The sequence below is a fragment of the Elephantulus edwardii genome, unplaced genomic scaffold (assembly GCF_000299155.1).
Source record: "Elephantulus edwardii isolate Elephantulus edwardi_28Jun2011 unplaced genomic scaffold, EleEdw1.0 scaffold00009, whole genome shotgun sequence".
Lineage (NCBI taxonomy): Eukaryota > Metazoa > Chordata > Mammalia > Macroscelidea > Macroscelididae > Elephantulus > Elephantulus edwardii.
The window spans coordinates 8,285,253-8,299,588 of NW_006399759.1; the positions used below are offsets into that span (position 1 = coordinate 8,285,253).

At 40.9% G+C, this 14,336-nt stretch overlaps 1 protein-coding gene across 1 annotated transcript in view; it reads left to right on the forward strand.

Moving 5' to 3' along the window:
- The window catches only part of ASXL2 (additional sex combs like 2 (Drosophila)), a 170,456-nt gene that overhangs the window by 115,641 nt on the left and 40,479 nt on the right, over positions 1 to 14,336 (forward strand). Inside the window, exons 4-5 of the mRNA XM_006880618.1 lie at positions 2,519 to 2,627; positions 13,446 to 13,596. Coding sequence (XP_006880680.1) covers positions 2,519 to 2,627; positions 13,446 to 13,596 — 260 coding nt within the window. The remainder of the gene's footprint in view (positions 1 to 2,518; positions 2,628 to 13,445; positions 13,597 to 14,336) is intronic.

Genomic DNA, 14,336 nt, shown 5'->3' on the forward strand with positions numbered 1-14,336 from the left:
TTAAAAAAAAAAAAGAAAAAAGAATTCAACAACAACAGAAAAAAAAGAGTCCATGTATAAGAGTGCAAACTACCAGCCAAAAGGATAATGATGCAGACATCTACAGAGGCACTTTGGAAAACAGGCCTGGTGATCTACTTTCAGAAGGTCATGGCCCTGAAATCCCTATGAAGAAACTATTCTACCATGCCCTCTGGAGAGTGCCCTGTGTCAGAATCAGTGTGACAGCACCAACAATTGGTTATTAGGAGGATGCTTCTAGAACAAGCTTAAATGTTCTATGCATCTCCAGTTAGAGACTGACTGTCGCTCACTAAGGCTCTTTCTAGGTGGTTACTACCATAAAGACCTTCCACTAGTTTGCTACGCGTATTTTAATGTTTTAGTATGAAAAAATTAAGCATTTTAATATTTCACGTCTTGGGGATTTTCCTTTGAAAAGTGAACATTTCTTTAAGTACTCCAGTATTATCTTGAAATAAAACAACTCAAAATCCAAGTTTTCTGTAAACTTTTCATTAAAATGACAAAAAAATCTATTTTCTTTTTTTAAAAAAAGGAAATATAACAACTCTTGACTTCCCTCTAACCTTTTAGTGTGTATTAGGTTTTTACAGAGCTGATGAGTTTTCCATTCAGTAATGGGCACACACTTTGTTTCTTATCATTGACTGCAGTCCAAGTGCAGCATAACTCCTCTCACTCCTCCCTGCATTTTATTTCCAGTCTTTCTCCTTTCTTGCCTTTAAAAATTGTCCCTGGACAAAGGATGCCCTTTTGATCTGCTGCTGCTGTTAATGCTGTTGACGTCACCTGCAACTATATACAATAGCCCTAAACCCTACTCTATCCTGTGCCAATCTTACTGTCTCTGACACACCTATCCCCATTACCCCAGTCACTGAATCAGTCTATCTCATCGAGGGTCTTCCTCTCCTACGCTGTCCCTTCACCCTCCCAAGCATGACATCCGGCTCCAAGAACTGGTCCCTCCTTGCAACATGTCTAAAGTATGTCAAATGAAGCTTCAGAATCCTTGCATCCAAGGAGCAGCCTGATTTAACCTTCTCCAGGATAAACCTGTCCTTCTTTTAGCAGTCCATCATGGTATATTCAGTACTCTTCTCTAGCACCACAGCTCAAAAGCATCAATTCTCCTTCTGTCATCCCTAGTCATTGTCCAGCTCTCTGATGCATAGCAAGTGATTACAAAGACCATGGCCTGTAACAAGTGCACCTTAGTCTCCAGACTGACGACATTGCTCTTCAGTACTTTGGAGAGGTATCTGACAGCAGACTTTTCCAACACAATATGTCTTTTAATTTCCTGTTGCTGATATCAACAGTGTTGGTTGTGGAGCCAAGCAAACTAAAGCTGTTTACAATCTCAATCTCTTCACCATCGCGATCTAGAGTGGACTTTTATTGGACTTACATTATATTCCTAGTGTTGTTCATAGAGATCTAATGTTTGGGCAGAAAATTGAGCTTCAGATCTATGCCTTCTGGACAACTAAAAGTAGCTCATTACATGTGAGAGTGCCTGCTGTTTAGCAATATATGTCTGATTTTGTTTTCTAGATTTAAGTACTGTTGTTCTCATCTAGAAGTTTTATTTGTTTTTTGGTATTTTTAAAATTCCTTTATGTATAAGCTGAAGATTAGTGATGCACTTGCAGAAAAGCTATTATTTTTTTAATATTATGGTCGTTTTTAATATTATAGTTAATCTACCATTTTATACTTTACACTACACTCCTTAGTGTATGCTCCTTTTATTTGGTGCATGTTAAAACGTGTGTCAGACTCACAATAAACTACCTTTAAGACAGTTCTATCTTATACCAACTCTTCATCAGTTTTCCGAATCTATAAATCGTGAGCACTTGAGACCATCTTTCTCCCTCTAGCCATTGGTGAACTTGAATGGCCTCTGATCTTATTTTAAAAAAACAAACAAACCCAAGCAACCTTAATAGATAATAAAAATGAAAAAGAATATATACCTCTAACATAAAAACTTTAAATGTATATTTTTCCCATTAACTTAGCCAAGTTACTGCTTATAAATATTCAGAAGCCTTTCTTTTAAACTAATCTCACCATAGTCTTAAATTCAAGAGACTTGAAGTATATTTGTTTCACAGCTTAGAGTTCTTGTGGAATGTTAGGCAAAGGATTGATGTTGCACTATCTATGTGTGTGCGATTTCTCCTATAAGTATTCTAGATATTTAAAAGTTGCTCAGTGAAATAGACTGGTTATAAAATATAATTGTGATTCTTTTAGGCATTAAATTTTCTTTAATCACTTAAAGTTAAATAAGAAAATGAAGGTTTTATTCTTTGTTTAGATATGTATTATTTTCCATGCAACTTCTCTCTAGATTCACACTTTGTATAGTTTTTTAAAATATTAAGTTGAATGAATACTATTTTATTAATTTTTATTCATTATTACTTATGATGTTCTGAAATAGAACTAATCTTGTTGGGGGTGGTGTGTGTTTCTCTTGCAGTGGGACTTCCCCTCTTGCATGCCTGAATGCCATGCTGCATACAAACTCCCGAGGTGAAGAGGGAATCTTCTATAAGGTTCCAGGTAGAATGGGAGTATATACACTGAAGGTAAGTACTTTTGTTTGAGAGATCATTTAAAAAGAAAAGACATTTTTTTAAAAAAAGTTATGATTATATGTAACTTAAGAATTAAATCGTTGAGACAGAATCCTTTTGTTCCTGAACTGTTTTGTTTTGTTTCCAAAATGAAATAATACAATAAAACCTAGGAAAGCTGAAACCTGTTAGAGAAGGATTTTCCACTAAACCGAGCACTAGAAATGTAGTTAAGACTTCACCCTGTTAGAAGCAGATAACTTGTAAGATCTAGCTATCTCATTGAGTTCTGGCTTACATGTTTCACTGTATTTTCGACCATATATCCATATATTTCCTGCCTTTTACTATCTATAGGAAGATTAGGGGAAAATGGTTTTTATAATCTTAAAAGGATTTAATAAAAATAACTCTCCTTTGACTTTTCAAAGAGCCTTATTACCACATTTGGATGATAAGTTCTCACTTACTTTTTCACTACATTCAGAGTTATGATTATTATTCATTCCTAAGAGGTAAAGAAAACTAAAGTTCAGAAATGTAGATAGTTTTGTGGTTTGTACTTTTCTTGGATATTTTTCCTCCCTCTTTGTTTTGGTCCTCCTTCCATTTCCCACATAGCATGAGAGCCAGAATATTTTGGCCAGAATATTGTGGGCCACATAATATGAGAGCCTGAATATTTCCCCAGATCAGAATGAACTCCAAACCCATTCCACCAGAACAAGCTTGCTAGTTTATAATTCTTAGTCTGAGAATGACCTATACTTAGCAGATTTCTTAATTCAGATGAGTGTGAGTAAAACAGAATTTATTACCTCATATAACTGAAAAAATCTAGGGTCACTCAAGCAGGAGGCAGGGACTCAAATGATTTCCTGAGAGCTTTGCTTGTATGTCTTAGCCAGGCAGGCAGAGAGGCAGGCAGGCGTCTCATCACTTGTCTTCTCACCACTTCTCACCTGACTCCACTTTCAAGCCCTATTCAGCAGTTTCTAAGTCTAGAGCAAAGAGTCCCAGGAACTAAAGTGGGAAACCTTGAACTCTGTTGCTAAATGTATTGAATCTTGAAAAGGACCAGTCTTTGGTTCATTAACACCCTTTATGTGACATTGAGAATAAGCTGGCTTCAGCCAGGTCAACTGAGGAGAGGTGGTATATATACTCTGAGATTTTATCAACAGAAGAATGACAGCTTAGCAGACAGTATCTCTCTCTCTCTCTCTGTTTCTCACCTTTTAAGCTTTGAAATGTAGTTATCACAGTGCTTAATTCTTCTACCTGTATACCCACTGATATTAGAAAGATTTAACGTATTTATAATATTCTGCTTTTTATATGTTGTTGTTAAGTGCCGTCAAATCGAGCACGACCCATAGCAACCCTATGAACAAAAGATTTGAATGCTGTTCTGTAAATATTGTTGTTTCTCTGTCATAGAGTTTACAGTGGCATGTTGTTAAGGAAGTGGATGCCACTCCTGCTTCCAAGCCTGTCTCAGTCTGAGAGCTCCACCAAACACTGTCCATCATTGGCTAACTATTGTAGTATTTGACACACCAGTGGCACAGCATTCAGCATCACAGCAACTCCAAGTTATCACAGTACAACAAATTGACAGACCAGTGCTGTATCACTTACAAGAAAATATACTCAACTTTTAAGTACAGAGGCCCACCCACCAGGTTCTGGTTGACTTTAAGCAAGATGCTTCCAACCCACCACTCATTGTTAGCTAAAGCCAGCAAATCCAATCAGCTCACACATGATTGTGAACCAAAAAACAAACAAAAAAAACCAACCAACCAAAGAGTCCTCACCCAATTCTCAACGAAAACAAGAAAACCCACCTTCCAGAATCTAACCACATATAAGCCTTCAAACTAGAGACTTAGTGGGGGGTCCAGCCACCTTTTAAATACAAAGGCCTGACCACCAGGTCCAAACAAGAGGCTTCCAGCCCATGGCTCATTGTTATCTACATCCAGCAAATCCACTCAGCTCACATGTGATTGTGAACAGGGGGAAAAAAACAACCAAACAGTTCTACACCTGACCCTCTACCAGAACAAGAAAACCCACCTTCCAGAATACTTTGTTGAATTTACTGGAATTAAGGGCACTTTTTCTTCATGGGACTTGATGCATTACTTTTAGGTTTTAGTTACAGCCCTTTCAAAATGCTTGTTCTTTACTAGATAACCTGTAAGACTCTGAAGTGGGATTAACTGTGAATTCTGATCTCTTGGATCTCACATTACAGTTAATAAAGTAATTTTTGTTGTTCTTGTTACGTGCCATTGAGTGGCCTGCAACCCTATGTACAACAGCCCTAAACCCTGCTATATACTGTGCCAATTTCACTGTGACACACCTACCCCCATTACCCTAGTCACTGAATCAATCCACCTCATAGAGGATCTTCCTCTCTTATGCTGTCCCTTCACCCTCCCAAGCATGACGTCCCTCTCCAAGGATTGGTCCTTCCAATGTCAGATGAAGTTGCAGAATCTTTGCCTCCAAGGAGCAGCCTGGTTTAACCTTCTCTAGGATGAACCTGTTCATTTTCTTAGCAGTCTATGGTATAATCAATACTCTTCTCCAACACCATAGTTCAAAGGCAGTAATTCTTCTCTTATCATCCCTAGTCATTGTCCAGCTCTCTGATACACAGCAAGAGATTGCAAAGACAGTGTCCTGTATCAGGCATACCTTAGTCTCCAGAGTGACATCATCACTCTTAAGTACTTTGGAGAGGTCTCTAACACCAGACTTTCCCATCGTAATATGTCTTTTGATTTCCTGGATACTGGTGCCAAGAGTGTTCATTGTGGAGACAAGCAAACTAAAGCTGTTTTAACAGTCTCAGTCTCTTCACCATCTGTCATGCTGCCAGTTGACTCATTGGTAAGAATCTTTATTTTCTTAATCTTGAGACTCAATCCATATTGAAGGCTACAGTCCTTGACCTTCTACAGCAATAAAGTAATTGCATACTGGGGAAAAAAAACACCATATATAAAGTACTATATAATAAATAGGGAGCTCTGGTGATAAGGAGTTATGCCTCCAATCCAAAGGCAGGCACTTTGAATCTATGCACTGTTCCTCAGGGAAAAAGATAAGTGTCCTTTTTGAGTTACAGTCCCTGCAGACCTGCTGGAGGGTCAACTATAAGTCCAGTCTGACTTGCCAGCAGTGAGGTAGTAGTGGTGATACTACAAAGTATGTGAAGATACAGTGAAGTAAAGATTAATTTTAATTAGAATCTAACTAGTTTTTAACATTTTAACTAAAATGGGATTTGGTTTTGTTTTACATTTGTATCTTTATTATTCAAGAAAAAAGAAATTTTCTAAAAGTCAATGATTTTTTTTAAATACAGGTTTACAAAGTTCGTGTACATTGTTTTTTCACACCAGATCCATTTGCTTCACCCACCTCTCGCTCTACCCTTCACATTTTGCAACCGTACTAAACCACTCCATTCTCCGCCTCCCATCCATCTTCACCCCTCTGCTCCTATCCCTTTCACCCTCTTGGATCCTTATATTCATTCTACAATAATGGTGTTATACAATATTTGTCCTTAAGGGACTTGGTTAGTTCATTTAGCATAATGCTCTCCAGTCTCTCTTTTTTTTAGGTAATAATTTACAAAATCATACTCCTGTGTACTGTGTAGTATTTCATCGTGTGAATGTACCGTAATGTCTTAATCCATTTGATTGTGGTTGGACATTTGGGCTATTTTCATGTTCTTGAGATAGTGAATAACACTGCTTAAATCCCTGTGCGCATCAAAAACTTTTTCCTCCAGAGTGAAAAGAAAACCTACTGACTGGGAGGAAAAAAACCCATACATTAGGCAATACCATTTCAGACAAAGGTCTCATATCAAAAGTTTACAAAATTCTACAGGGCCTCCACTAGAAAAAGACTAAACACACAATTACAAAATGGGCAAAAGACATGGAAAGACTTTTTACAGAGGATGACTTTCAGATGGCCAGCAGACACATGAAGAAATGTTCAAAATCACTGGCAGTCAGAGAGATGCAAATCAAAACCATGATGAGATACCATCTCACTCCTGTAGCAGTGGCAAAGTTTAACAGGACAAGTAATTAATAATGTTGGAGAGGATGTAGTGACATAGGAACATATACATTGTTAGTAGAATTGTACTATGGTACAACCACTCTGGAAGGCAATTTGATATTTCCTCAAAAAGCTCAACATAGAAATTCCGTATGACTCAACTATTCCACTTCTTGGAATATATCCTGGGAAAAAAAAAGAAAACTGATGCACAAACAGAGACTTGTACACCAGTGTTTGTAGCAGCATTATTCACCATTGCAAGAACATGGAAAGTCAGTGATTTTGAAATCATTTGGTCTCCACACTTAACACTCTTCAGCCACAAAGTTTTTATACACTGTGTTTCACACTGTTTACTCATATTGTATTTCATACACTCATTCCCATGCATTATCTTTATAAAATCAATCACCATTGGACCTTATCATTACCATGTCTTTTCAGATACCCACTAGATCATTCCCATCACCTTCTCCCCACCAAACTAGTTTTTACTTTTTAATTTTTTACATTTTAACTAAAAAATGATTTAGGGAGTTCTGATGATTTAGTGCTAAGGACTCGCACTACCAAACTGCAGGCATGTGGTTCAAATTCACCAGCCCCTTCCCAGGAGAAAGAGGGACCATTTCCTCTCATGCAGTTTACTACCTTTGTAAACCCTCTGGAGGGTCAACTGTGAGTCACTTCTTTTTGTTTTTGCTTTTGTAAATTTTTATTGAAATTCATAATAAAGTTTAAAAAATTATAAAAAAATAATTTTTTTTATTGGGAAAAACATATTGGGGGTACAGGGAGGCAAGGGTTGGGGGCAGAAGGGTGAGGATGGGCAGAGATGCTGTTGCAGAGCTGCAGAAATTGGTGGGGGGGGAGCAGGTGAAGGAAATGAAAATGATCCAGTGGGGGCCAGATGCTACAGGAAAAGGACAAGCATTTTCCAATGGTAATTAAATCAACTGTCTTACTGATTTGGGAACTGGATGCCGACTCTCTGGCTTCTTCATGCTGAACAGGGGTGTTGATGTGAAGGGGGAAAGGGAGGACACTTTATCACCTTACTGGTGAACTTGGGTTAAGGCTGCCTGCCTTCTTGTTCTGTTAGAAGATATTTTCCTGTCATTTGCTCCCCTCTGGACTGCAAAGTGTTTTCCCAGGTGGGTCCAGTGGGGATGGCTGGTTGAACCCAGAGGCTCCATCCTCCTTTGCTTCTTTAGCTGGCAGTTGTATTTCCTTTTTGTCACTGGCACTGGGTTCGGGGTCAGGTCTGAAGTAAAACTCAGTGGTAAGGTTACCTATAGGAAAGGGAGCAAACCTAGAGAGAACAAACTTGTGAGTTACAAATAGAGGGGTTTTGGAGGTATTGCTTTCAGGTTTACTGGGGGAGAGGGTGGCAGAAAGTAGCTTAGATAAAATTCTCTGGATACCCAAGGCATTTTTTTTCCTACCAAGGGGACAGATGGCACAGTCTGGGGACTGAGGAGCTCACCCAGAGGGCCATGATGGCTCACCCTGAGCCGAGGGCCGAAGACAGCCCGTCCGAAGCAGGGCAACACTCCCCATGGGCTGGCTGGTACACTCCCCTCTAATTGCCCCCACCCCAATCTGGTCCCCTCACCTAACCGAGGACTGGTGGCCAGGGACAGTGTCTCCAATTCCAGCACCACCACTTTTACCCCCCCACACACCCCATAAGTGGTCATACTATAATTTGAAGTAGGTGTCACTGCCCTCCCCCTTTATAAATGGCAAAGAGAACCTGAAAATTGTGAACAGGCTCCCCCCAGGTCTAAACATCTTTTGGCAGAAGCATTCAACAGATCAAAATATGTGGTGCATTTAGGATGTCAGTCCTCTTGGACATGCTGCCACTGTTAAGTGTTATCAAGTAGACTACTCACAGTGACTTTCAACAATCCATTGTCTAGGTGATCATCTTTTCTGGTTTTCCAAGGAAACCCAAACCTGCAGGCGGCGGGGCGCACATCCCCCCCTTGGGTGGCGGGGCGCACGTCGTGTCGTATCTTCCGTGCGGGCGGCCGGCCGGTCAGCATGCACCATCCTCGAGCAGGGTGACTGGTGGTGCTTGCCATCTCCCGCATGTCATCTCCCATGCGGGCGGCCTGTGGGCGCCATCCCCCATTGCAGGCGGCCTGTGGGAGCGTGTCATCTCGTGCGCAGGCAGCCGGCAGGTGCACACCATCCCCCAGCACAGGCATCCAGTGGGCGTGCCATCTCCCACAAGGGCGACTGGTGGTCACGCGCCATCCCCCAGCGCGGGCAGCTGGCGGGCGCGCACCATCTCGCAAGTGTCATCTCCCACACAGGCGACTGGCAGTTGCACACCATCTCGCGCGCAGGTGGTCGGCGGGCGCGCGCCATCCACCCACGCGGGTGGCTGCCGGGCAAGTGCCATCTTCCATGTGGGTGGCCGGCGGGCGCAAGCCATCTCCCACGTGTCATCTCCCATACGGCCGGCTGGCGGTCGCGCTTCATCTCGCACGGGGGAGGCCAGTGGCCGCCCGCTTCCCCTGCCGCCACCATCTTGGCTCCAAGAATTCTCCCCAGAACAAGTCCACTTTGCTGCAGTGTGGCGGCTCTGCTGCACCAGTCCTGGGGAGGCCTGGTGCCCACTCTCCATCCTGGGCGAGGGATTCCTTAGGTTCGGCTGTGGGAGCTTCATGGAGCTGCGGCTGTGGTGAGGTGCAGTGTGGGCTCTGCGGGAGGGGGTTGGGAGCTGCAGGACTCACCCATTCTTCCTTGGGAATCCTTGAATTCCTGTTGTTGAGCCTCAATCCTCACTGAAGACCAGTCATCAGCTGTTTAACTGTTCAATTATCAATAAACAGAAGTCTGTAGAAGGCCATAGTGGCCCTGTTCCAAGTGGTCCGCTGCTCCCGCAGCTCACCACATTGTCTCTGTCTCCGCCGCCATCTTGGATCCTCCCGTGAGTCACTTCTGATTCAGCGATACCTAGCAATAAGAAAGAGAGTTTGGTTTTTAAGTATAAGGTTTAAAACAGTCTCTTGGTTAAAGAAAGAAAAAAAGACTATCTTGAATAGTGGTGTGTCACTCTGGGGACTAAGGTGCGCCTGATACAGTCTATCGTCTTTGCAGTCACTTGCTGTGCATCAGAGACCTGTACAATAAATAGGGATGATAGAAGGAGTATGATGCCTTTCAGCTATGGTGTTAGAGAAGAGTATTAATTATACCATGAACTGTTAAGAAAATGAACAGGTTTGTCATAGAGAGGGTGAATCCAGGCTGCTCCTTGGAGACAGGGATTCTGAAGCTTCGTCTGACATACTTTGGACATTTTGCAAGAAGGGTCCAGTCCTTGGAGAAGGACGCCATGCTTGGGAGGGTCAAGGGACAGTGCAGGAGAGGAAGACCCTTTATGAGATGGATTGGTTCAGTAACTGGGGTAATCGAGGTAGGTGTGTTGGAGACAGTGAGATTGGCACAGGATAGAGCAGGGTTTAGAGCTGTTGTACATAGGGTCATGATGAGTCGCAGGCAACTCGACGGCACATAACATCCTGAACAAAAGTATATGAAGACATCTTATGGAATTAAAAATAAACTGAAGTGTTACTTCACTTAGAAGGTAATCTCTGAGGTGAACACTGTGTAAAGATTAAGTTTGGCAGGCCTTGGAAAACTTGAGTGTTTGTGATGGACAGCATGATTAATACATGTTTAAGAAGATGATTTAAATAGATTCTATTTGTAAATTAAGAAACTCACAAAAAAGTTTCTTACGGTTTGGAAGAAAACAGTAAGCTAGGATTAAACTATGGAAGTGATACAAGAGAGGGATACATGGGACCTCCATTAAAGAAATAAAATACAAACCATTTAACTAAAAAAAAAACCACAAACCCACACACACAATCAAACTCCGTACCAACTCATGCCTGACCCTGGAGCAGGTTTCAGACAGAGGAGCTTGCCCAGTACAGCATTTAGAGGAGGGAAAGAAGATAAAATTATTTTAAAACTTGAAGCTCTTGGATCTTGGAGAGATAACAAGTTTAGGAAAAGAAGATAATTATATTTGTTTTAACAGACTTAGTTAAACCTAGAGGTCAGGATGTCTTGTGGGTAGTTAACTAACATAAGAAGCACTTGCCTACATACTCAATAAAGCAACAGAAAAACAGCAGATAGATATTTAAAGAACATGTTTGATATAAGAGATCACTTGAGAAAATTATAATAGGACGTACAGGTAAAATAAGTGTTATTGACAGAGCATAAGATTGATATGAGGTGCCAGTTGTAGGGTCACATTTTGTCTGTTAAAATTATTTTTTATCTGATGATAAGGTGTTCTGGGGGAAATAAAGTGTTGAAAAGAATCCTCTTTAATTTTATGATTTATAACAGTGGTTTATGTGTGTGGTGGTAGTGATGGTGGTGTGTACCATCAGGTTAGAACCAACCCATAACTGATCTTCCAGTGGATTTTCAGGAGTAATCACATAGGAGGAGGGTGCTCTTTCTTCTCCCAGGAGTAGCTGATGGATTCAAATCCATATATGTAGAAAGAAGAGAGATGTTTTGCTACATAAGTAACAATATTTATTTATGTATTGAGTCCTTGTTAGATACAGGAAGTATTTTAAGCATTTCACATTTAGTAACTCAATTTTAAAATGGTCTTTTGAGGTAGGTGTTACTGTTGTTGTAATGAACCATCAAGTCGGAACACTAACTCATAGTTTACCCTCCAGAGGGCTTTCAGCAGCAGTTTTTAAAATCACAGAAGAGATTGCCCCTCTTTATTCTGTGAAGCTCCCTAAGGTGGTATTAGCACCTCAATTTTTTTAGAAAGGGAAAATGAGCAGGAAAAGTTAACCTTTGTCTAAGGCTGCACAATTAGGTTGCCAGAATTCAAACCCAAGAAACCTTGATTTCCTAGTACTTGATCTTGTAACCACCCTGTTGTTTCCTTCATATACTGTGTTGAAGGAACTCTGGTGGCCCACTGGAAAGAATGAGTTGCACTGCCAATCCACGCCGACACAGTCCAAATCCTGCTCTGTAGGAGGACGATGGGCAACCTCCTGTGGGATTTACGGCCTCTAAAAACCTTTTGGAGGGTCAGCTGAGTTTGTTCCAACCCAATGGCAATGAGTTGAGTTTTTTATGTTGATAGAGTTTCCCTTCTGATTAGCATTTTCACAGTCCCAGTGCAAAAACCAAAGAATTTTTTGTTGTGTTTTTGTTGAGTCTTTTAAGTTATTCCCTGTTTCTCACTATCCAGACTCTATGAATTCATAATGTATAATGATAATTCTGTACATATAGAAGCTGGACTCTATGAAGGAAGAGTGTGGCATCAGTTTTGGAGGGCCTCATCAATAACCTATGTTAGCAAATGACACAACCTTACTTACTGAAAGTGAGGAAAACTTGAAGCACTTGTTGCAGAATTTCAAGGAATGCAGCCATTGGTATAGATAGCAGCATCTCAATGTCAAGAAAACAAAAATTCTTACCACTGGACCAATAGGAAACATCATGATGGATGGAGAGGAGATTGAAACTGTCAGCAAGTTCTTGCTTGGATCCACAATTAACCCCTTGGTACCAGCAGTCAGGAAATAGGAAGACACATTGCATTGGGAAAATCTGCAGTTATGGACCTCTCAGATTATTGAGTAGTAATGATGTCAGTTTGAGGACTATGGTGTGTATGATTCAGACAATAGTCTTTTTGATTACTTGTTATGCATCTGAGTACTAGACGGTGAATAGGATGACAGAAAAGTAATTGACACCTTCGAGCTATGGTGTTAGAGAAGAGCACTGAACGTCCCATGGACGGCCAAGAGAACAAACTGATATTATCTTGGAGAGGGGCAGCCGGAATGCTCTTTGGAGGCAAGAGTGATGAGGTTTCATCTCACATACTTTGGGCATATTACTAAGAGGTGCATTCCTTGGAGAAGGACATGACGCTAGGAAGGGTGAAGGGTCGGCAAAGGAGAGGAAGACTTTTAACCAGGTGGATTGTCACAGTGACTGCTGCAATGGTCTTGTGTGTCAGGAATTGTGAGGATGGCGCAGGATAAAACAAGGTTCAGATCTTTTGTTCATAAAGTCACTATGAGCCATACTCGACTTGATGGTGCCTAACAACAATACTACATGGTTAAATATGAATGTACATACATTTTGTAAAACTGTCATAGTAGTGGTCTTTAGAAAATTGTTAATTGTTATCAACATTTTATGATTTAGCTGGACTTTTAACATCTAGCTATCCAGTTTTTGTCTAATTAAAGCCAGTGCTTTTGTGCTTGCACATGAACATCTTCTGTTATTTTTATGTTTGAGTGTAAATGATTAGCTAATTTTACTTAAAGAAACCAAAATGACAGGATTTCAAAAGATCTTTTGGTTCTGAATTGAATAATGTGGTTGTTGTTGTTATGTGCCATCAAGTCACTTGTGACTCATAGTGACCCTATGTACAACAGCCCTAAACCCGGCTCTGTCCTGTGCCAATCACACTGACTCCAACACACCCAACCCGATTACCCCAGTCACTGAGTCAGTCCACCTCATAGAGGGCCTTCCCCTCCTGTGCTGTCCCTCCACCCTCCCAATACTAAAAAGTAATCAGCATATTTAGATTGCAACAATACATTTCAGAAATTGAATTCATGTTTGCTAAAATAGTAATGGCTAATTCTAATCAGATGCCTGCATTTTCAGAAAGATGTGCCGGATGGGGTGAAGGAGCTATCAGAAGGTTCCGAAGAGAGCAGCGATGGTCAGTCCGATTCCCAGAGCTCCGAGAACAGCAGCAGCAGCAGTGATGGTGGCAGCAACAAGGAGGGGAAAAAGAGCAGGTGGAAAAGAAAAGGTAAATCCATCTAATCCTTGGCTAAGTTACTCAGTGTTGTAGAGCAGATTCCCTTCGTAATAGTTCCTCTTTTCCCAGACTCCAGGCCAATTAATATCTCTTCTGTCCACCAGCATTTCTTGTAGTTGTGGAAGTGTTCTGTGTCTGTTCTGTCTAGCACATCAAGGTAGCACATGGATCCACCAAGCACTTGAAATAAAGCCAGTGTGACTGAGGAATTGAATGTTTAACTGAAATTCAAGTCGCCACTGTAACAAATAAAGACCACAGAAGGCAGCATGGCTGTGGAGGTTACTAGAGTATATTCTCAGCTCTCAGCTGTCCATACTCTGACCAGGAGGCTTTTATTTTATTTAACTTGCTAATCTTACCTTCTAATAGATCTGTTTCACATTCCACATTGATACAACTTTGCAGCATGTATTTCCCTCCCTTTTTTTTTCTTGAGAAGAGAATTATTTTTATTTAGGAAATTTAGTTTTCTGTCAATCTCCTTTTGGTGTTTGCTTATTTTTCTCGTGAAAAAAAAAACACATGCTAACAGTAGGAGTAAAGAGCTGAATAGAAGATTCCAAAAGGCAGCACGGAATGACAAAGCAAAATACTACAATGAAATGTGCGAGGAGCTAGAGTTGGAAAATCAAAAGGGCCGAACTCATTCATCATTTCTTAAGCTCAAGGAACTGAAGAGCAAATTCAAACCTCGAGTTGCTACAATCAAGGATGATTTAGGCAGAATG